Source organism: Cryptomeria japonica, chromosome 10 (genome assembly GCF_030272615.1).
Source record: "Cryptomeria japonica chromosome 10, Sugi_1.0, whole genome shotgun sequence".
Lineage (NCBI taxonomy): Eukaryota > Viridiplantae > Streptophyta > Pinopsida > Cupressales > Cupressaceae > Cryptomeria > Cryptomeria japonica.
Window position 1 is genome coordinate 776023909 of NC_081414.1, and position 25097 is coordinate 776049005.

A 25097-nucleotide genomic window follows, 5' to 3' on the forward strand; every position below is an offset into this window, starting at 1 on the left:
TTACTATGGTTGAATTGCTTAACTACTTAATCCAATTTGATAAGTTATGATAATTGGCAACAATCAGAAATGAGGTTTTACTTATGTCAGTAAAGTATTTGGATGTTTGTGAGTTTCAAGTTGTTTACTGTTAATCTATTGTTACAGACAATCTATTTATGTTGGCAGTGATATTGCATTTATAGTTGAGTGGTTTAACTTGTCAGTTTAAAGTTTTCTTTGAGAGGTTGATTCTGAGATTGGTGAAAGTTTATATTAGTTTTCTATCTACTGATTCACCCCCCCTCAATAGTTGATTGGATCCTTGTTCTTTTATCATACCATCACAATGTGCCTTTATAACAACACTTTTTGAAAATTTTAGTAATTTTGGGCCATTTCTCTTGTATTTTCTCCATGAAATCAGTCATCTTGGCAGCTTGAAGTACAACCCAGACCTGAGGATGGTTCCTCCATTTATCAATAGTGGTAGCCTCTGTTCTCTTGCAATTTCCACCCATATTGTTATTGATATATGTCAATTGTGAATTCCTACAAATACCTTTCTTCTCTATGAACTTTCTATGAGAAACCACTAGAAGCCTATGGAAATTTCTAATGCTTCTACTCGATAGGGAAAAAAGAACCCATAAAGCATGCGAAGTGATCCTGCAATTATTAATGTACCTCCTTCTCGGCTGCATACAAAACCGAGTCCTACTACCACGACCTCCCTTATCATCTTGGGAAATGATATCAAATTTGGCCTTGCTTACCATAATATCTTTCATAAGTTAATATGTCACATGCCACACATGGGAACTCCCCCTCTCTATTCCAGATCTTGATTTGCTCACTCCATATCGCCTCATTGGAAGCCCAATTAGCACACTTGTTGGCCTCTCTATAATCATGGGAAATGTAGCACTTATCAAACCCTTCAAGCAACTCCCTGATAGAATCAATGATGTTTATAATCGTCCATGAGGGTTGGTGTTTACCAAGGAGGCAATTTAATTTAACACCCAGATTATAAGTTAATTTAATAGTTGGGAGGGTGCCCATAGCTTTAGCTAGATGATTTGTCTGAATCCCCAAGAAAAAGGCAACCACCCCAATACAAAATCCAACACCATTCCAGATAACTCCACGACAACCAATAGGCCCTGGGTTAACTTTAGCAGCTCCATCGAAGTTAGCCTTAAGCCAATCATTAGGGGGAAAAGACCAGCTGCACATACTTCTTTTGATTTGGTTGATGTTACTGTCCATGTAGGCAAGGAGATTCAAGCTCTTGAGAACATAAAATTCCTCCTTATTATTACAACAATGCTCTTCCTTGGCCATCATATTCTCAATACAATTATATTTTATCTTGGCCCACACCACTTCAGAGGTGTTAATATAATTCATGGAGATTTTGTTATTCCTCTCTTTCCATTTACCCCAAAGGATATGAGTGAAGGAAAACTTCCATAAATTTCTTATGGTCAGATTATTAGTAGTGTAGTGCTAGCTTCTAAAACAATCTTGAATCTCCTCTGGGAAAGCCCAATTCAAACCCCAATGTTGAAAAAACATTGCCCAGATAGGAAGAACATAAGGACAGTATATAAAAATGTGGTCCACTAATTTCTCATCATTGAGACAAAGATATCATCTGTTGGGGATCTAGAAACCCCTCTTTATCAAATCATTAGTAGTTAAAATCTTATTTTGGAAAAGAATCCATAAAAAGATATTGATTTTAGGAGTCAAACCTAGATACCATGCCTTAGCCCAGCAAGGGGTAGGGTCTTGGGACTAAGCCATCATAAGGATAGTAGATGAAATAGAATAAATCCATGAAGAGGTCCCACTCCACACCATGCAGTCTTCCCCTCTAGTTTTTAAGATTGCACGGTTGATCATTAAGCTTACCTGCTTTAGGTTGGGGTCAGTAGAGCTAAGGTCCACCCATTTTTAATCATTCCATTAATCAACCACTTTAGCACTGAACTTCTCCTTACAATTATAGCTGAGCATTTGAGAGACACACTTATTAAGAGGGGCTCCTCCAATCTAAGCATCATCCTAGAAATCCACCTTCCTACCATTACCTATGGCCCAGACATTGCCTAAACTAACAATACCTTTAGCTTGGATTACACTGTTCCAAATAAAAGAGCCACTTGGTATTTGATATGAGGAAAGAAAATATTCCATGGTGGGAACCTCCTGTAAGTACTTAGTCTTCCAAATATGCTTCCATTCTTCATTTCCTTGATAGGTTCTATAGATTTGTTTGGCAAGAAGAGTCTTGTTCAAGGTTTTAATATTTCTTAAGCCTAGACCCCTGACCTTTTGGGTTTACAAACATTATCCCAGGCTATGAGTACCACTCTCTTCTTCTCCTCAACCCTAGACCAAAGGAAGGCTTTTTGAATTTTCTCAATAGCATCAACAAATTTTCCAGGGATTTTGAAGAGGCTTAAAGAATACACTGGAAGACTCTGGAGAGATGATTTTAAAAGCTGAATTTTTCTAGCTTCACTAAGAAGAGTACCTTTCTAACTAGCCAGCTTCCTACTAAATCTATCAACAAGACTATTCTAGAACAACTCCAAAGGTTTCAAACCCAAAGGGAGACCTAGGTAAATAGAATGAGCCTTACCAATTTGGCACCCAAGGATCTGGGCTATCCTAATTTGTCTATCCTCTGGGGTGTTGAAGAAAAAATAGAGCTTTTCTCCCAATTGATTGTTTGACCCAAGGTATAACTATAAGTATTGAGGAGGTTCTTCAAATTGGATGCTTCTTTGATTGAAGAAGTACCCATTAAAATGGTATCATCAACAAATTACTGGTGGGTACAGGCTCTGAAACCAGAAGAGGGGGAAATTCCACAAAGAAGCCCTTGAGAAATAGATTTGCTAATAAATCTACCTAGACATTCAGCCAAAGTAATGAAGAGAATAAGGGAGATGGGATCCCCCTTCTTGATGCCCCTAGAAATTTTGAAGAAGGGGGGAGGCACACCATTCACAATAACAAAGAAAGAAGGGGTTGAGATAAGTTGTTCAATCAACTTAATAAACCTAGCACAAAAGTGAAAAGCACCAAGCACCTTACCCAAGAAGCTCCAGTAAACCCAGTCATAGGATTTTGATAGGTCCAATTTCATTAGAAAGATTTGTTTCTTTGAATCCACTAGAGAAAGTATGTTTTCATGAATAGCAATGATAGAGTCAAGGATTTGTCTGCTGGGAAAAATTCCACTCTGTTGGGGCGAAATAATCAATGGAAGGATCCTTAGTAGTCTGCCAGTCACCACCTTGAGATGATTTTATAGAAAGAATTGCTTAAGATTATCAGCCATAACTTATCCATAGAATTAGCCCTAGGGCATTTGGGAATCAGAACCAAGAAAGTAGCATTGAGTTCCTTTAAGATAATTCTAACCCCAAAAAACTCTTGCACACCTTTAACCACATCACTTTTGAGGATGTCCCAAAAGGCTTGAAAGGAGAACAACGGAAAGCCATGCGAGCCTGGGGCTTTATTGCCATCAAAAGAAAAGACCACTTTTTTAACTTTGTCCTCAGAAGGGATGACCACCAAAGCCTTGTTTTGAACCTCATTAATGATAGAAGGAATTTTCTCTAAGAGGGCCCTCTGAGAACGACCATCGAGACCTTTATCTACCAAGAGAAGGGAAATGAAAAACTTCTTGGCTTCCTTCCCAATCTCATCATCCTTCCCAGTTTCAATTCCCCCAATTCTCAACTTAGAAATCCTATATGCAGCCTTATGTTTCATACAAGTCATATGGAAGAACCCAGTGTTTCTGTCCCCAACTTTAAGCCATAGAGATCTAGACCTTTGTTTCCAAAATTCTTCATCTCTTCTGATACTCTTATGGTACTTCACAAGTACTTCATTTTCCTCCCTGATAGATACTTCACTGTATCCACTAGTTTGGATTTTATCCTGCATTTCCTTAAGCTCCAATTGGGTTTTGAACTTGGTAGCAATCAGATCCCCAAAAACCACCTTGTTCCATTTCTTAATATTATCTTTCACGTACCTTAAATTATTATCCATTCTATACATCGCAATACCTTTAACATCAATAGACCAACACATCTCAATGGCCTTCTCAAGGTTAGGATCATCCAGCCACATCCTTTCAAATCTAAATGAGAAGTTTCTTTTAACACTTGTATTCTTAGCAACAAAAACCATAGCAAAATGGTCAGAACCAATCCTAGAGATTGCAGATAGGGAGTGCTCATAATGGTTATACCACTCATTAGAAATAAGGGTCCTGTCAAGTCTAGCTTTAATAAGTTCTTCCCCCATCCTCCTATTGGTCTAGGTAGAATTAGCCACTTGGAGATCAATATCATGCAGACCTTGGTTGTTGATAAAGTTCAAAATATCCATTCTACTATCTAATTGAGATGGGACACCTCTAAACTTCTAGTTGTCACGGAGAGTGGAGTGGAAGTCCGCCATAACTATCCACATATCATCCTTATAAAGAGCCTGAATAACTTCCAACTTCTTCCAAAATTTACTTCTACCAAGTCTATTATTTGGGGCATAAATATTGGTAAGGAGAAAAGAGGTTTCGTCCCCAAGGTGATGAGACCTGATAAAAGCCAAATTTGTATCCTGCTTGACAGGCTCCCCAAAAACCTACCTCAGATTACAGAAAATGGCAATGCCCCCAGAAGCATTATCAAAGCTACCACCTAGAACTCCCCCATCCTTATAAACTTTATCTTCTCTACTTTCTCTTTTTGTCATTTTAGTTTCTTGGATAACAACAATGTCTAGTTTATATTATCTAACCAAATTTCTGAGAACATCTTGTTTTGTGAACTATTCAATCCACGTATATTCCATGAAATAATTTTCATTTTCTAACTAGGGAACATACCTCATGGATGGTTAGTTGAGTACCATTTGCTATATTCTTGCTTGCCTCTTGATCTTTGATCTAGCTTGGTTTTTTCCTCCAAGGAGGAGAGGGGTTAAAACTCATGTCGGCTTTGGTCTGGTTTCTTATCTTGACTGGAGTAGCCTGAGGGGTAGATTTCGGCCACTTTTTCCCCCCTTTCTTTTGATCCACTACTTCACGTATTTGGAAATCTTCCTCTTGGCTATTCTGGGTGGTTATATTTTGGTCAACATCCTCAGCTTCAGCCCACTTAGCACTTATATTAAGCAGTGAGGTTGTTGGGGACTGTTGGAAGGTGGATTTTACCATCTCCATCGATTGTTGTGATTCTGACGATGAGATTCCTCCAAGGATCAAACACTTCTGGGCTTCCTCATAGTCAAGTCTAGGGTCGTCTCTGATGGTGTTTTCCATAATGTGATTCTAAGTTGCTTCCTCCTTGGCCTATAACACCACCTATATTTCTCCATCTTCCAGATTATCACTTCATTGATCCTCTTGATTGGTATCTTGTCGTTCTCTCTTGTCTTTGCCTATTTGATCCTCTTTACCATCTTCAAGGAAAGGTTTTTCTAGGATTTCCACATTAATATTCTCTTGTTGTTCGATAGTGTTAGGGATGATGAGACTCTAGGCCTCTTCAATCATTTTCTGTTTTTCAGAAATATCATATTGCTTGATAGGGTTTTTTGCTTTGCATTACATTGCCTTTTCTTTCTTTTCTTTCTCTTTGACAACCTAAAGAGGGCATTTTCTAGCTGTATATCCTGATTTTTTGCAATGAAAACAAGTGAAAGAGACACTTTCATATTCCATTGGTTGGTTCTGTTTCCCCAATCTAGAGTTAATCTCAATGAATAAGGGCATATTTGTGCCTTTCATAACTCCCACACAAATCCTAGCAAAGGTAAGTCTTCTTCTAGTAGTTGTGATAGGATCCATAGATAGGAGTTCCTCGAAGGAGATATCAATTCCTTTAAAGACATCTTCAACCCAGAACTCTAGGGGAAGGCCAGGCAATGTGACCTAAATTGAAGGTTGCACAAAAAAGGATTCATTTAGGGTGAACTCACAATAATGGTTCCCACTTTTTTGCCACTTTTGACACTGAGATGTACGTTTTTAAAATAATCTTCAACTTCTGAGAACTATAACTTTTAAACTATTAAATATTTGAAGATGATGTATATTAGTGATTTCTAGCATTTTGTTTGTAGATTCTATATACATTTTTTCAAATTTTTTTGAAGGATTTTTTTCAAATTTTCCATCTCCCTTGAAAATTAGTTTTTTACAACAAACTACATTTTTTAAGAGTGAGGTGCCTCCCGAAATGTATAACTTTTTTTCTATAAATGATAAAAACTCAATTCTTTTGAATTTTGGTTTGTAACATCAATATCCAGGGCGTGCATTTGGTTTTATAGTGATATGTTCAATATTTTTCATTTTATAAAGTTTTGAAGTCCTACTAGTCATAATTTAGACATAGGTTTACATTTGAACACATAACTTGTTCTATATAAATCGAAATTAAATTATTATTTTTTTGTTAGAAAGAAGAATTCAACACCAGGGGCATAGATATTTTTCAAAAAATTTTTGAATTAGTTTCTTATTTTTCCCAATGCGTTGAACAGAGAAGTTCATGTTTGATGAAAAACCAATTTTTCATAAAATTAAAAAAACAAGAACATAATAAATTCAAAATATAATAAAATTATAGTCATTGGAAAGATTTCTCCGAGTACTACAATCTAATATTTTTGGGTTATCAGGATTATTTCATTTGTGCTTTGAACTAGAGCTCCAAAGTCATTAATTCTTCAAAATTCTGAAAATTTTTGGGAGAAACCTCAAATTAGAGGGTTCGAATGAACAATACTTCGAGCGAACCCCATTCGCTCGAACCAATAGGCTTGATTTTGGCCTATACAAAGTCACCCGCGGTTCGAGCGAACCTAGGTCCGCAACATGGTTCGCTCAAACTACCAGGGGTAGTTCGAGTGAATACCACTATTTTGCTTGAACACCTAGAAAATTGAATTTCCCACTTTCGCCAAATTCCTTCGTTGGCAAAAGTGGGAACCAGCTTTGTGAATTCACCCTTTACATCCATCTTAAGCATCCATTTTTTCAAAGCAAGCATTGATTTTTCGGTCAGCCAAGGGCCATCACAAAGCACCCTTGACATGTCTTCCTTACATGAAAAATCCATTGACAATGCCCCTTTGGACATAGCATTGATCTCCACTTGACCTTTAAGCACCCATTTGCATTTAGCAAATGCCCTAACTACATCAATATTTAGCCTCAAGCCCAAATTTTTTCCCACTAGTGTCATTGCCATAAGGTTAATATTATGCTCAATAAATGGGTTTGGAATTTCAATAACAAATATACCTTTTTTCTGGGTCTGAGATATTATGAACTAGAGGGAGCGAGGACTTTCCACTCAGTTTGACATCTAATAAAGAAGTCCAAGACTGACTACTATCCCTTCGAACAGGTCCCTACCTTGGGTTGTCTCCAGCACATGATTCTCCAGTCTCCCCATCAGGATCAATAGGCTTGTCGCCTCCTTGTGGGTCCCCATCCACGAGATCCTTTCCATTCAGCTCAGAGGAATCCAGGCAGTCCCAGGAATCATCCTTTCTGCTCTCCCCCTAGTTCCCCTATCCATTGCAGGGTTTATCATCGTTCCCTTCTCCTGCTCCCACGTTGTCACTCTAAGAGTGACAAATCCTCTTAGAATGTTAAGAAATCATTTTATGTTGAATGTTCATGGATGATGTTAGCTGTGCTCTCTTATGTGATTATTGGTGTTTATGTGATGACATTTTTCTTTGTGTTTCAATTAGTTGTTCAGGCATTTGAGTATTGAAGTCTCTTCAACTAGTTGATTTGTGGTCTTGTGTTTTGGTTTTTATCATGTGTCTTTTGTGCTTTGTCTTGTTTTGTTTGTCTTGTTCTTTTTTTGTTTTATGTTCTCTTGCATAATGTTTGAGTGAGTTAAGATCCCGAGATTAGAGGCTTAGTTCCTTGAGATTAGTGACGTCTTATACTCCTTGTGATCTTGCTTTGAATTTCTTATCTTCATCTCTCTTTTTATTCTACTTTACTAATAGTATTGGTGTAAGCCTTACTCCCGCTAAAGTGGGGAATAAGTGTACGGTCATAAAATTGTGACCCTTGCAATTTTGACTACGTTTTAGGTCCTCACCTTAGCGACTGCATCTCCCTACTCAATTGGGACCCCTTTCTGCACCATCCTTCCAAATCTACTCCTGTTTCAGCTCTTGTGTAACCTCAGGACCCTTTCCAGGCCCCAAAATAGGGTAGGACAAGGGTGCTACGTCCTTGCCTTCCCTCTTAGGGTGGCCCTAAGATGGATCCATCTGACCCTTGGACCTAATTTGCTTCTTGGGGACTTAAATTCCCCTATGACAACCTTTAGTGAGATAAAAATTTATTCTCCTAGGCTAGTATAAAAGGGGATTCAGTCCTCTCATTTGCATAAGCAAGAATAAGGAAGATAAGCAAAGAGAAGCAAAATTCAAGAGGAGCTCTTCATCATCGTCATCAAGCACCCATCAAGTTTTCTTCTTCATGTGTCTTACTCATTCATCCATTCGAGCAACATTACAACATTCATTTGCAAGCATGTGTGTGTGTTAAGGTTTTGTCATGTTACATGCCATTTCCTACAACACTTGTGTTTACATTCAAGAAGGAAAGAAATTATCATCAACAAATTGCATATCTACAAGGTATACATTTCCATTATTTACATTTAAGCATTTGCAATTGATTTCTTTCAAGGTTGATTCGTCAACCGAGGTTTGACTAATGCAAACCCCTATCCACAACCCTTCTTCCCTTCTTTTCTGTGTGTAGGTTGCAGGTGCACAACTGTAATTGCAGGTTTAGGCTTCATTTTTCAGAGACGGAAAAATAATTTTTGACTCGCAGATTTTTCGGAGGACCAAGTACACTTTCAACCCTGTCCTGACGAGTTTTTTTCCAAATTTACAGGGTAGGTCCGTATCGGTCTAAATACCTTAGATCCAAAGTTACAGCACGATCCTAAACTGTTAGCTCTTTTTTTTGCCCATTTTGTCTCCATTTTCTACATGGTCAACAAGTCAACATATCTATTTACAAAAATGGTAAATTACAATTAGTATTCAGATCCTTATTCACTCTAAGGTTTGGATTTAGTGAATTCAACCCCTCTTTTGATTGTAAAGTATCTCCCAAGTTAAAATCATCCTAGTGATTTTCTTTATCTCTCCTAGGTGGGGGAATCACTAGGGTTCAATTTTCCACTTTAGAGAACGTTACAATAAAAAAGGAATAATTAAAATAAGAAATACAATAAAAGTATACAAATATGATCTAAGAAGATAAAACCACATCTAGGAATTTAAAAGAAATATAATAATCAGATCTAACAATTATATTTATTCTAGTCTATAAAAGATTATTATTAATAATTATCAACTAATTATTTTCAATTCTAGATATGTTCAATCTTTCTTTTTTATTTCTCTACAAAATTTATGTGTAAACACACAAAAGTAAATAGAAAACAACATTTTTTAATCATTGTATCTATTTAAAATTTTAAATAAATAGAAAACAACATTTTTTTACCATTATATCTATTTAATGTTTTGAAAATCCAAATGAATATTACATACACATTTTTGGATGAAATCACAAACAAATAAAACCTTATCCAGACCTCATCCTAACATAAGCACTTGGCAAAAACATCCCAAAAGATTTGAACATAATATTCCTCACATTTAACTAAGAGTAGGTACTACGCTATCTACTGAAAAATTATAACCCTGTAACGTAGACTTCCTATACGATCTTTTCCCATACATTAACCAGAGTGGGTATGGCAGCAGATACTAGAACAGCAAGACCCCAAAAGATTGAAACGTTCCGCCAGAACCTTGGATGCCTGTGTTTATAATCACTTATCTTGATGTGCAATTGTTTTTTATACCAGCTATTTATATCCACCTTCAAATTCATGAAGGGGTCGTCCGCTGAATTGAAATTGATTCCTTTCCAAAGATTATTCAAGATGTGAGCAACTTCTTTGTCCGTGCCCATGGAGCTCTGGATAATTTGAGCCTTCCTCAGCACAACAACATCTCCTTCCGTCTCCACCAAGCTATTCAGCAGATATACATAATATGAAATCAAAGTGAAGCCATGACAGACCTCCAGAGCCATCAGATTCCTCAGAATTACTTCTGTATTGTCAGTGATCCAGATTGTGGGGAGGCGAAGAGTACTACTTTCAAATATCCTTTTAACGAACCTCATTTTTTTAAGGGTTGGAACTCCGTCATAATGTTTGAACTTTATTCCTGCCTTGTGTAAATCTCTGCTAGAGGCCATGAGAGTCTGATGTCTCATTACATTGATCTCTTCTGGTTGATTGATGAGCTTTTGGAGGTATTCTTTTAGTACAAGGAGAAGGCGTTTTATTGCAAGGAGAAGGCCTTCCACTGCAAGGTGAAGACCATTATGTCCACAAGGTGGTTTCTCTTCTAAATCTATTGGGTCTTCTACAATTATACTCTGGAGTAGCCCTAGAATATGTTTATTTTTTTCAAGGTCTTCAAATCTATTCAGCCGTGCTTCAACCAAATTTGGTGTGTCAGGCTGATATGGCAGGAAAGGGTGAATTACAGGAATAATACCGCTGCATAGCAATCTCAGCAGCTCTTTCCTGGCTTCTTCCTCTGAGCCTTTCTCCACTTCCAATAACTTTATCAGGACCATAATCGGGATTTGATTTTCAAGCATCAGAATATCACCGAGCACATCAAATTGACAGGACTTGATTCTGTTAGTTTTGAAAAACGGATGGCAATGCTGCTGTGAGTGTACTTGATTCTTTTCTCTACTTCCATCAGTTAAAGCTCTCAAGATCTCTAACACAAAGCATCCATCCAATGTGAAAATCATGGCCACGGTTTCATCCTTGTATTCAAATCTTTCTTCATAGCACCATTTGATATCACAAACAATGCTTACGATTGCTTGTTGTAAATGTAAGTGCTCCTCTTGCCTGGGTAGCCTTCTTGCCATCATCTCTACGGCTTCTGCTTTGAGGCGCTCCATATGAGACTCTGGCTGCGCTATCACATGGTGATAAAGGCCAAGGTTGACGATCCTAGGAGTGTAGGATTCCTTCCTTAGAAACAACAGAAACTTGGGGACCCTATTTACGGTCACACCAGAGTAGCCTGGCCCTGGCTTGCAGTCCGTGATGGACCTATCTGTAATCCTCTCTGTCATATCAATTACCCATTTTCTCTCCTCTTCCATAAACATAATATTGCCTTGCGACATTCTTCAGATTCTCCAACACCAGAATTAAGATCTGCAAAAGGATTCTGCAGTCACTAAAAGATATGCTCCAAACCCTACTGGTTTCTTACTTAGGTCAATTTTAAGTCCCAAAAATGATATTAATGTTTTATGCTTTTACCTCCTATATGTAATCACTCTATCTTATTATATTCAGGCTCTATGCCTTTTATCATATATATATATATATATATTATAGACTTTTCTTTCCTCTTCTAAAGAATGATATTTATAGGATACCCATTTTATTGTATACAAAAATCAAACAATGATATGTTATGAGATTTATTTCAAGATAAATATGTACTGTTTGCTTCAATTTTAACTTTAGTTAAAATAAAATTAATTTAAATCTATAAGGTCTACATTCGTACACATAAATGAGTTATGTCAATTAATTTGATGAGAGTTGATAAAGATTTTTCATAAAATATTCTCTTTGAGCTTCACAATGAAGATTTATTTTTCAATTAAGTTCTGATAATATTTATTTTTCAATTAAGTTCTGATAATGAAGATTTATTTTTCAATTAAGTTCAATTAAGTTCTGATAATATTAATAAAATTGAAAGAGACTCAAATTTTACATAATCACAACAAAATTCACAAAACCTGAAACTCACGATAAGTGTAAACCCATAATCAAAAAGCTTTCTGCTAACCCAATGCAGTAAAAATGGCACCAACACACTAACACCCAGCAACAAAAGAAAAGAAACACTCTCCCACCAAAAATACAAACCAATGACTCATCCCACAGAAAAGAACTCCAATTTCCTGTCCACACAAATGTCTTATTTTCCAATGAAGTTACGAGCTTCTAAAATAAAGAGTTCACTTAAAAAGCTCAAACACAAATTATCGCCATATAAAATAAAATCGATGTCATAATTATTTTATGACTAGAAATCATTTGGCAGAGCAGGAGAAAGAACAGATTTGCAGAGCACTTATGAACAGTATACAACTTTTCGGGGTTTCAGTTTAATATTTTCTTCTTATCCGTATACAGTTTCAGATTGCAAAAACTAAATAAATTGGTCGGAAAATAAATCTTTATACAACTATTTTATATAAATTGGTTGGAAAATAAATCTTTATACAACTATTTTATACAAGTATTTGACAAATTCAAAACTAAATTTGCGAGTGCCTTATTAACACTACAAAGGGGAATATTAACATAATTAACATAAATAAATCGCACTTTTTTTAAGCTCAGGCTGAGGCAGACACTACAGATTGGCATTAGAAGCGCACACATCCAATTTATGTAAATTTGAAGTTAAAATTATTCGTCATACTTTCACTTTATCCTCTGTAACTACTCATTTTTACTTTAAAGTTTTCATTTAAGATTCGGAAATTTGGATTTATCGGCCTTGATTTGCTTTCTCTTTTGCCTACTTTGGTTAAAGATTATGCTGAAGTTACGGGAAGAACAATAATGAAATAATTATCTTTTCAAGAAGCCTCTCTTAATAGATATCGATATAATTTTTTTATTAGAAAATATGTTAAAGAAGTCACAATTATCTTGGATATGTTAGGGGAGAGGGATTAATAGGTGAGAGGGGACTAATATATGTTATGGTATTTGGACAAAATGAGATCAATAGTGGTGTCCTAAAAATGTCATGTCAATGCTTATCTTCAAAAAAGTACCCCTAAAATTCAAAGAGTAACCAATTGTGTGATGCCACTTTAACGCACAAGTAAACATGACTTAGTGCATACCCATTGGTCTTATACAATTTGAGACCAGTTTAGACACCTTCACAAAAATGCATGCTGATATTTGACCACATAGACCTAAAAATGATTTATTTAAGTAGGAGACTTGACAAGTCACTCTTGTACAAAATTGAAAGAAATTTGAAATATCCACATAAGATTTTAATAGGCGCGAAGACCCTCTCCCCTAAATCCTAATGTGTTGTGTTAGGTTCTCGAATGTCCATACAAGAAACAAAGTACTTCAGACCACTATAGCTCCTCTCCTAGACTGTATCCCTAGAGAATGATTGTATACAAAATGGTGAAATTCCTGAATATATAAGTACTTCCATTTGCTGGAATTTTTGAATTTAAAATCAAATTGTTGTCTAAGCCTTCATCCTTTCTGCCTTGCTACATTAGGATCACTTCCATCCCAGTTGCCTCCAATGTGCAGCGAGTTTGCCAGTGAATTTAATTGGGTAGGTAATTTTGACTTCAAACTTTGAGAGGGAATTTTTAGTGTGTAGTCCTAGCCAAATAGAATTATTAGAAGTTAGTGTGTAGAAGCAAAACGGGAAGTTTATTCGCTGAGTGATCCAGATGAACATTGTGAGTGTTTTGACAGTAGCGGCTGGGTGTATCTGCTAGGAGTAATGATAGATCCAAGCATGTGTAGCTCCAAGCGAGCAGTGTGTAGTAGTTTGCGAGTGAGTTAAGTGTAGCTCGAGGCTTAGTGTTTGAGAGTAGCTCTAAAATGCTACAAACAATTTGTAATCAATAGTTTGGTTTAGTTTTAGTTTGTAGTTTTTTTTTATATACAGAAGAATTTGCATCTCTCCATTATTGTTTGAGTTTTATTTCGTATTTGTATTGTCAGCGATTGGCAACTGAGCAACAATCTTTGCATTTATATTTCTTAGATTTTGGGCATTTTAGATTATTTACACCATTAAGTTGGTTTCACCCTATTTGATATGTTGAGATTATATATCATTAAACTAAAAGTCAAGTTGGTCTTGCAGATGAACAAACTCCTCTCTATGGTTAGTAACATTTATGTTGCCTACAAGATTCTCATTCCAAAACATACTTATGTTTCCTCTTGTTTTCTATATTCCAAAGCACACAAAATTAACATAAGTTTTTGATGGTCAAAGGTGGGAAAGAAGAAACGCATGAATATTTGATATTGTATCTTAGTGACCAAGGACGATTATACCTCAATGATCTTAGCACCGAAGGCAAATTCCTTATTACTAAGTGGATCCTTCTACCCATGCATTGAGATAGTCCTTGGAACTTAGATACTAATTAGATTTCAGACTACCACTATTCTTATATCATGTTTTTTATTAGAGGAAAGGGAAAGCTTCTTTTGGCATCTTCCTTCAAGACCTATGTGCTATATCAATTTAACATCATTTAGGAAGTCTATCAAAATATCCCTTTCTTGATATGCCTAGTTCTTAAAGTGCCCAAAATAGAATGCTCTAATATGCAATATTGAATTATGATAGAAAACCTATATAAACAAATAGCACATGCCTATTGAAATATCTTCAACCTATAAGACCCTCCTTATCAACCTTCTAACATGATCAACATATTTTCTACCTAATATCTTCATCCTATAAGACCCTCCTTATCAACCTTCTAACACGATTGACATATTTTCTACCTCTATCTCTTTCTTTTATATATGTACTTATCTACATATATGTATATATAGATGCACACATATATATATTTAGTTTTACATACATATAAGTAAGTATGTATGTATGTATGTATGTATGTAAGTATGTATGTATGTATATGCATGTATATATGTATATATATACACAAATGGAGTCAATGGTTTTTTAAACTCATGGTTTTACTTTACCACTTGAAAATGTAAAATTAAAGCCATAAATCCATGGTTCTCAAATATGTGTTATTTTTTTATATCTTTATCCATTGATTTAGGGTTCAATTTGAAATTAATCCTTTTTAACAATAATAGTACATTTGATTGAGTGAAAACATTAATAGTAGATTTGATTGAAGTAGTTGAGCTACCACTACCGAGTAGAAGATAAGGCTCCAATATTTGATGAAATGCTAAAGCTATCTTGTTAGACAACTTTCCTTCAAAATACAATAATATTATTTTTATACTCAATTAAATAACTATAAAAACCTTGGGAGATATGATTTTAACCCTCTTAGAAGAAGAAAATAGAAGAGAAGATATAAAAGACGATTCTCAACAAGAGAAAGCACTATATTCAAAAAGAAATAATAAATGGTTGGGAACAAACAAAAGAAAAAATGCATGTTTTTACTATAAGAAAAATGGTCACATAATTTGGTCTTGTAGAATTTGAGCTAGTGATCTTTTAAGGGAAAAATGAAAGATTAGCTAGATGCAAGTAACTTAATTTGCATTAAGAATGAGGATTCATTAGATGAAAAAAGCTTCGATTAGTGATTCTTTGTTTGGTCCTAGTAGTTAAAGGAGAGCACAAAACTTATTTCTTATATACCAAAGTAGAAAGATATAACAAATAATGGAACAATGTAGATAACAATTAACATACCTATCATATAGTTAATGCACAATAGTTACACCAACATTCTCCCCTTAATACATTGTTCCAACAAATGTACCACTGAATTCATAAAATTCACCTTGCCCTAGGGACCACCCCTTAAGGCTTACACACCAAAATTTGTTGATTACATAATATGAATTCTTATTTTTGAGAATATCTTCTATTGAAGAATAAAATATTCAGTGAAGTGGGAATCCATAAAGCTATCTCTTGATGCCCATAGAGATGTAGCTTCGAGTTGTGTTTCTGAGCTCTTAGTCCCAAACTCTTGAATCAAAGTCTTGAACTATTTGAAAAAAATCCCTAATAGTTGCTACAGAGCTTTATCATTGTCTACTAACCTCAAAAGGGTATAATTCTTGACCATATACTTTGAAGCTCATTAGAGAGAAATCCATATTGCGCTCAACCAAATCCAAAAATTATCTCTAGAACATAACCTTCATGATACAAGTATTCTTGAAATGTGTTAGCATTAACAAAGAAAGCAAATAGGAATGCATAAAGAAAAAATGTCAAAAAATGGTTCTCATCTCAAAGAAAGAAGCTAACTTTAGATGATAAAAATCCTCCACCCTCTATTTCCACTAGCCTTCAAGATGACATTTGTTAGTCCTTTTCCTTCAAATGTAGTACCAAAAGAAGTACTACAGCCTCCCAAGTATGGGTAACAAGTACAATAGACTCAAGTGATCAATTAGTCCTTCAAGAAGCTCATACTCCAAACCTTGCACTAGATACATGTGACTTTCTCTATCAATATCTTTGAATACCTATTCAACTATTTTTCCTATAATTTAGATAGTAATCTAACCATATTTATTTTGTGAAACCTTATTTCTTTTAACTATACCTCAACATTATATGCTTTCTTACTTATCCTTCCAACTAGTTGATGCAACATAATCTAGCTATTAAAAATGGAAAAATGCTTTCTCATAATTCCTACTACCAAGACTATGGTTGTAATTGATGCACATTTTCTTAAACCCATAGTAGAAAAATCAAGTTTATGGAATTGAATTGTACTGAAGATGACCATGATTTAACTTCCACCTATTGCAAATGAGGTACCTTCTATTTTGACATGAGTAAAACTATTATAGGAGATGTAGGTCCTACTACACATAAAGAAATTAAACTAAATAGAATTTATTGGACCATTGGAGATTAGAATGAACACAAGAGCATGTTGGAGATTCATGTGGTTTCATGTATGGCTATGGTGATGCATTTTATTGGTTTACCCTTATAAAATGTGTAGAAAAAGTGAGATAATGTTGGGACAAGGTGTTGTATATCTTTCATAATGTTTATAATTTTTATTTTATTATTATGTGTGTGGGGTATCTAAAGGAACCTAGATGGACATGCATCACTAGGAGTTAACATTCCTGATACCACTTTATGTGTTGTGTGCAACATTGGAAAAAATATTTAATATGGGTCTCACACTAGAAAAATATGTTTAATTTAATATTGGATATGTACTAATAAAGTGAAAATTTGGTACGCGATATTAAAATGTGGAGTCAATGGTTTTTTGAACTCATGGTTTTACTTTACCACTTGGTTCTATTTCTGTGATCTTGATCTAGTATAAGAAAGCATATATCTAGTGGTTAAGGTTGGTTGGTTGAACTTGGGTTGTCATTATATTGGGTCTTTCTAAGGAGTGCAGATGTAAACCATGACACTAGACATGTGGATTCATGCTTGACCACATGGAGGTGTTGAATATCCTAGACAATGAGAGGGGGTGAAATAGTTTTAGTAATTAAAATATTTTACTTAACCCACAAAAATAGATATTGTAAATAAAATTCTTATAACTTAACCAAAAATAGATATGTGTGAAAGAGTACACACATAAAACATACACAAGAACACCTGATGTACGTGGAAAACCCTAGGAGGGAAAAACCATGGATAATACTAATTCTCAATTATGAAACACCTATTAGGGTGACATCGGTTATGGTAATTTTTTAAAAGGGTGGCTCACTACCAAAATTCTCACTGTAGGTGGGTTCACTACCTTGCTACAACCACTAGAAAAAGAAGGGCTCACTACCCAAAAGAAGAAGGAAAAAGAGAGAATCTAACACTGAAGCGCAATTTCCACAACGCTGCAATGCCGAAAAAAACTTTTAGCTCACTACCTCTGGTATCAAACAACAAAAACACACAATATCACTACTCAACCACAACTTCACACAACCTCACACACATTTGCAAAAAATATATCTTCCTTTTCAATCCAGTTGTTTCCATATATTCTTCATTATAATCATCCTCAATCCATATCAATCTCTTGAATTAATAATCTTTCCAAGTTGGCCAAACAAACAATTCACCGAAATGCAATTTGAAATAGGTCTACACTAAACATTCCCATAGTGGAAAGGAATAAGAAGTGGAGCACATAATAGTGACAACATTGATCAAAACAAAACGTTATCCATATGCCAAAAATGCCAAAAAAAAATATAATCATTCAAGGTCAACTAGACATGGAATGAACATATCAACAACCACGACTTTGGAGCTCATCATCACATTCCAAATATAAATATGAAAGATAAATACATGAATAACATAAATCCAAAATCTCATTATTAGAATAAACAATGCAGAGAAACGTGGAGCTCTGTAAACTCTTCTGAAAAAAAACACCATCATCGTTGCATATAATTCCAAAGCATGACTTCTGGAGCACCAAATCACAAGAATAGCATCTCAAGGCAACTTCAAACAGTATACCAAAACCTCATGTTTACAACTACAACATATCAGAAATGCGGAAAACAAACCAATCACTAAATCACAGAACCAATTTGTTGGTATCAATGACAATCATACTGACATACCATCAACTTCACATTTACAATAGGAGGATGCATGTGAGAGACTTGACATTTCAAAAGTATTCATTATGACTCTATAAGTGCATGTAATATTTATTTTCTAAATAATAGATGGAGTATGGATGCTTTTGGAGTTTAGTCTTTTCAATCTTGAGGGTTTTTCTAGGGTATATCATGTTTTATCTTGTCACTTGTCTATTAGATCTATGCATGATGGTTATTCTATAAATTATTATGCATGCTTTTATCTCATGGGTTATGGAATAAATATATTAAATGAATTCGATATTGCTATATTAATTCCTAACATTTATTAGATAAAATATATGAGCATAAACTTACCCAAGTAAGTGAATAAATTTTTCAATTTGGACTTGAGAGGAGTGATAATTTTATTAATTTTGAGCAACCCAAATGGAAGATACATACACAAATTTTGAAATATCCTAAGAGAACGAAGAATAGCAATAAGAGAATTTAAGGAAGAGTTCATTTAAAAAATTGTTAAAGTGAAAGGAAAAAATTGTTACATTATTTTGATACTACCTTAAAAAGAAAGAGAAGAACAAAATTCGAATATGGTGAGCACATAAAGTAAAATTAGTAAGAGTAACAATGCCACTATATATGATGGTTTAACAACATTAAAAGTGGCACAAAACAAGGTGATATACAATAGTTTTGGAATCCCATTGAGAAAACATTGAAAGACATTACAAAGTTTTAATAGAACCAACAAAACCCTCTTTTTTCTCTAGCTTCACTACTTCTCTATTATCCTCATTGTGAAGACACTCATCCAAAACTTGGTTGGAAGGGGATACCTTTCATTATTAATGGCATTGTATTCCTCCTTCCTAGTGCAATACTCTTACTTAATGAAGGTTTACTATCATATGATATGAAGCTTCTCTCATCATTTTTTTTCAAATGTTTTGGATTGGATTTGTTATCCCAAGATTTTTATTTATTTTTTAATTATTTATGTTTCCTCCTTTCTAATTCTTTTTATTTTTATCTTCTTCAAGGCATGTCTAACATGGACATGACTTGTGAAATGTATAGTCTTGTTTTATTATAATTGTAAAGTTTGAAAAAAAATAGATTGTAAAATTGAAGTGATAAATCCATGCCCCTCAAATATGTGTTATTTTTTGGTAGCTTTATCCATTGATTTAGGATTCAATTTAAAATTAATCTTTATTTTTAAAATGATATTACATTTTTTCAATCATTTATGAAAAGGTTGACTATCATTATTATATATTTATTCATTTACATCATTTCAATATATTTTATTCATTTTAATTTAGAAATAGAATATAGATAAACAAACATTTAATTAGAATTAAGAATCTCACATTATACTTAAACTCATAAAAATAATTTTAATATATATTAAAACTTAAATATACTATAATAAATCTATCAAATTTATTAAATTGCCTTCTTTTTAAAAAAATTATATAATCCAAAACCTTTTCTTTTTAAAGAAAACAATGTCAAAACCAGACCCTTTAGTATAAAAAGAACAAATTCAAGTAAAATTCTTTATCATAAATTTACATTAAAACCACTTTTTCTTTTCTCCTTGATCTCTACGTTTTCTCTTCTTTTGCAAATTTCAGGAAATTTCCTCACAACTATTACCTCGTCATATTTAATTGAAATTCAAAAAGTTTTGTTCAACCTTCTCTATTTTCTACTGAATTGACGCCTAAAGCAAACATGGAGGAATAGTGTCCCTTTCTTCCAATGGATCGTGGACAAGCCTAAAAAGATGAAAAATCCGTAGATTTCTTCCGTAGCTTTGGCATAATATTTAATTAAATTAAAAGACTTTAACAGGCGTAGATTTCCTTTGGCATAATCTTTAATCAAAGTAGTCTATGGGGAATGCGCGGACCAAATAAATCCAATTGCAAAATAAAGAAGTAAAATATAAGGTTGGATGTGTGATGTTTGATTTTGCCTCCAAATATATAGCATGCCATTAGAGAATATGATAACTAAATAATATTCATTACAACACTTAAAAATAAAGTAGCATTTCTATTTTTTCATATGATAAATATAATTTTGAAAGTATTCTAAATTTAAAAGAAATTTCGATGGCATTCTAGCATGGTCATCTACGAGAATCATATGATAGAATAAATGATTTGATAAAAAGTAGTTGAGAAAATCTATTCATCTAGGTCATTATTGCTTTCACACATGGACACAACTAGAATATTAGCTTGATAGTTTCTAAAATATCAACGAAAAGGATACCAGAGATTGGAGACAATCAAATTCATACTCTAAGATCCAATGAGTAGAATTTAGTAAAGGAGACAATAAGAAAATTGGGCTAGTTTGGGTTCCAAAATAGTAGCCTAAATTATAAACCTACAATGTCATTCAGTAATACTAGAATTGAGACTCCATTGCACATTGATATTTGAAAATCTTCGTAGGCAAGGAGAGATCCATGAGTAGTCTTTAAAGGGATTTTAATTCTATAAAGGAGCGCATGGATACCATTTTTGATCTTTCAACCAAAGATGTGTACAAAATATTCCAACCTCTGAGATCATCTCAAGAAGATTAGACTCCATAATTGTTTAGAAACGTTCATACAAATATTTATCTTTAAATTTTTTCCAAGTTAACAAATATTTAGTGGCTTTGGAAAAAAGGTCTCATTTATAGAGAATCTTTTTGTTTTAAAAAATTTAAACCATAATTCTAGAGAAATTTGGAAAGAGGTCTATCACATGGAAAGTGATCATATGAGAGCACAAAAGAAAATTTTAGTTGATGGAAATATTAATCTTGCAATCACCCCCATTCTACATAAGATAAGCTTAATAACTTCTCAACACTTTTACATACTTATGGAAAAAATTCCTTGAAATTGCATATGTTCATTTATAATGAGAATTAAGTGAAAGCCTAGGCCTTTCTAGCCCTATCTACCTAGTATAGTTTCAAAATAATACAATGTTAAAGAAGAATTTTTAGGCTTAAATTCACTCTAGGAAATTAATAATCTTCATAACACACAAGGAAAAACCTTTTTAATGAGTATCAATAAGGCCAAGGGCACTAGAGCCACATAAAAGAATTATTTTCAAGCAACTCTATGCGATGGTATTCCCCATGTATTGTTCAGAAGTGGGGTTCACTAGTTTAAACATGGAAGCTAGGAAATCAAACCCATTTATCACACATCATATCATGGTTAAGCAATCCAATAGGCTCAACCTCAAGATCTATTAGAAAGGGGGTTGAGAACAAACTAGATTCCCTTCCCCTTATTTGAGTCATGGGCTGTAATTGAATATGAAATTATTTAAATACAAGAACTAGGGATAATAATAGGAATTTGATAATAATCAACATGAACAAATAGTTTTATAACACATATATAAACATCAAGTACAAATCTATAAATGGGAACTTGTGTCTAAAATCTGAGCTCAAAAATGTGGGGCAATGAGACTAGGTGACCTTGTCCCAAAGTTATTAGATATGAATATCATAAATAGATTCAAGATTGAGATTTCATTCTAAGTATCCCCCTAAAGTTTTTTATAAAAAAGTGTCCAGCAATGGAGCTAGGCAGCCTTATCCTCACTTTTTAGCTTCTATAAAATCTAGTTCTATGAAGCTCCTAGTCTACACTTTTTTGTTTTGTATTTGTTCTCTCCAAAATTTATCACCTGCACACACAAGAGTAAAAAATATTGTTGGTCTGATAGGGTTTACCTACTTCAAATCTCGGGATTCGAATTAACCCTATGATGAATGAAATAGAAAATAGAGAGTGTGCCTTTATGGCATCCAAGCTAGATTTGGAATTGAAATGTTATACCTTTATGAATCTCCTTTTTCTTGAAGTCTTCATGAAAAGGTTGATGTTGTCATGTAGGAATTTATGAATGTCTTCATAAGAACTTGTCATGGATGCCATATTGAATATTTGATCTCTCCATCAATGCTCTAATGATGCTTGATTACTTTCTCACTTGAATATTTTTTATATGAATTGAATTATAACTTGAGAGATATTTCAATTGAGAGGATAGATTTTCTTTTATACCTATCCTCATGAAACATGTTGAAAATTATGAAGAAGGCTCAAATCAAAAATCAATTCCTACTCAATTTTTCTTGATTGTTAGAGGGTTAAAAATGGTCCCTTTTGGACTTGAAAAGGGAATTAGGGACCTTATTCCAAGAGGAAAAGGGTTCTAGATACGCTCGTTTAGTCGGCTTAGGTCGAACAAAGATCCTGGAAACAAAGAAAAGAATGAAGATCACAGATTTGGCACTAGTGTGACTAGAATTAGGCAAAATTAGGGCATAGAGGGTAGAAACACCAAAGTGAGGTCCAAGTGAGTATGAAATTATATACACATATATTTTACAACACTACATTCAGCCCTTACTTTAGTTGGATTATGAACTTATGGTCATACTCTCATTCAAGTATATAATAGCATTAAAAGACTTATCAGGATATTAAAGGGACAAGAAACACCAAGCCCATAGGAACATAGGATCTTATTAGTCTAACATTGAGATAAAAGGAGCAACACATGAAGAGAAGAGAGCAAAGAAAAGACATGATTTCTTGGTCTAGTAAGGATATGCTTACTATATGTCATTTAAGCACAAAGAAAGAAAAGATTGACTACAAAATTGACACTATAGCCTACACCAAACATGTCATGGTGTGTGATCAAAGTGTAAAACTAAAATCTCAGTGACCCATGTGTACAAAGTGTAATAACAAGAAGAGTGCATGATCCCACATTAAAGAAAATGTGTATGCCTTACATGGAGAAATTGCTTTAAGGTAGCATTCATGCAACCAAAATACAAGGATGTTGCACTAGTGAAATACCCCCAAGCTTGAGAAACTCAAAGGAGATAGTTCACAAGAAACACAAAGAAATAGTGAATAAGGGATCCACTATCTAGGGTCAGTGTGCATGTTAGATAAATTATTTATATCAAGTATGATTGTACTGAATTGACCTCATCCCCCAAAGGTAGTGGAACTACGAGCACAATGGAAGAACACATTATATGAACAATAAAAGTCTTTTTGGGTGAACATGGAAGATACCAAATATAGATATCTCAATGCTTTACATCATCCCCAAGTAGACAACACAATAGCACATTTTCAACAATATCACATAATTAATGACATAACATGAATACAACATATAAAAGGATCAAGATAGAAATAGAGGAATGCCACAACAAGTTCGGTCTCTTCATTAGCTTACACCAATAGAGCAATGAGGACTATCCAAATAGAGCTTAACATAATATAAAGACACAACAGGTATGACATCATGGGGGAAACACATCACATGCAAGCAAACATACAAAAGAGTCTACTATGAAAGTGAATCTAGTATAGAATATCATCTTCCTCCTAGTATTTATTAACAAAATTTAAGAATGGTGGGAAATATGCAAGAGGAGGCACAACATGTAGATGGAGCTACTACAAGTTTCAAACAAGGATCTGTTGCAAGGTGTGTGCCCATGGTCTCCTTATGTTGTGCAGTGCAACGCTTGGGTTTGTGGCATGGCTTAACCACCTCTTGTGGATTCTATAAGTCTAGTGGTTGTATCGGAAATTAAAAGGTCAATCTTTTGGTGCAATGGTGACCGTAATTGTAACAAGTGGTATAAAATCTTTCTGACAAGTTCAAAATCCTCGCTTGCCCTAGGGGGATTGTTGCAAGGTGTGTGCCCTTGGTCTCCTTGTGTTGTGTAATGCAATTTTGGGTTTGTGACATGGCTTAACTTCCTCCTATGGATTCTATAAGTCTATTGGTTGTATCGAGCATTAAAAGGTCGATATTTTGGTGCAATGACATACACACTTGTAATAGGATCATCCTCTAATGATGAATCACTTTTTTTGTCACTAGGACCTAAGATTAAACCTTTTAAAAATATCAAAGATAGCTCATGATTAATCTCAATAACCTCATAAATATCATCAAAATCTTTAGTATGTATATTATAAACATAAACATCATCATCCAAATAAATCACAATAGGGTCCCTACTGCACATAGAATATGATGAAAAAAAATCATTTCGCATAGATAATTTTAATTTTTGATATGGTTGAGTAAGATAAAGATCCTCCCTAGGGTTAGACAAAGGTAGGGCAAATGAGACCAAGTTAGGATTTGATAGCTTAGAGTAGCATTTTTTTTGAGAAACAAGCTCACAAGACTTTCCATGACATCTTAATCATTGTTTTGATAGGCTTCTTTTCTTCCTTTGTATAAGGAGGAACTGAAGAAATATCACTATGTTGAGAGATATAGGATGTTTGATGGTTTCCTTGTTGACCTTTAATAGATATATATGGTAGGACTGTAGCACATATAGGATGAATAGGAGGAGTAAGAAGAAGTGAAGGTCTAGGATGTGAAGGAGTAATATCCACATCTATAAGCAAGGAGTCCTAAGGTTTACTCAAGGTCAATATACTCTCATGTTTGAATTTTTGATAAGATAAGAAAAAGATATCTTTTTTAGTAATGTATTAAAGATCCATCAAATTCA

General features: G+C 34.2%; 2 protein-coding genes across 2 annotated transcripts; both read right to left on the minus strand.

Moving 5' to 3' along the window:
• Positions 1-3285: 3285 nt before the first annotated feature.
• On the minus strand, positions 3286-4320 carry LOC131076051 (uncharacterized). Its single transcript, XM_058013077.2, has one exon. The coding sequence runs from the start codon at positions 4318-4320 to the stop codon at positions 3286-3288; it is 1035 nt and encodes a 344-aa protein (XP_057869060.2).
• Positions 4321-9796: 5476 nt separating this feature from the next.
• LOC131076052 (putative UPF0481 protein At3g02645) lies at positions 9797-11305 on the minus strand. The gene has a single exon (XM_058013078.1). The coding sequence runs from the start codon at positions 11303-11305 to the stop codon at positions 9797-9799; it is 1509 nt and encodes a 502-aa protein (XP_057869061.1).
• Positions 11306-25097: the final 13792 nt, after the last annotated feature.

What these genes read in the sequence shown, in the direction of transcription:
- LOC131076051 (XM_058013077.2), bottom strand. Translation starts at nt 4,320, where the DNA reads ATGGGGGAAGAACTTATTAAAGCTAGACTTGACAGGACCCTTATTTCT.
- LOC131076052 (XM_058013078.1), bottom strand. Translation starts at nt 11,305, where the DNA reads ATGTCGCAAGGCAATATTATGTTTATGGAAGAGGAGAGAAAATGGGTA.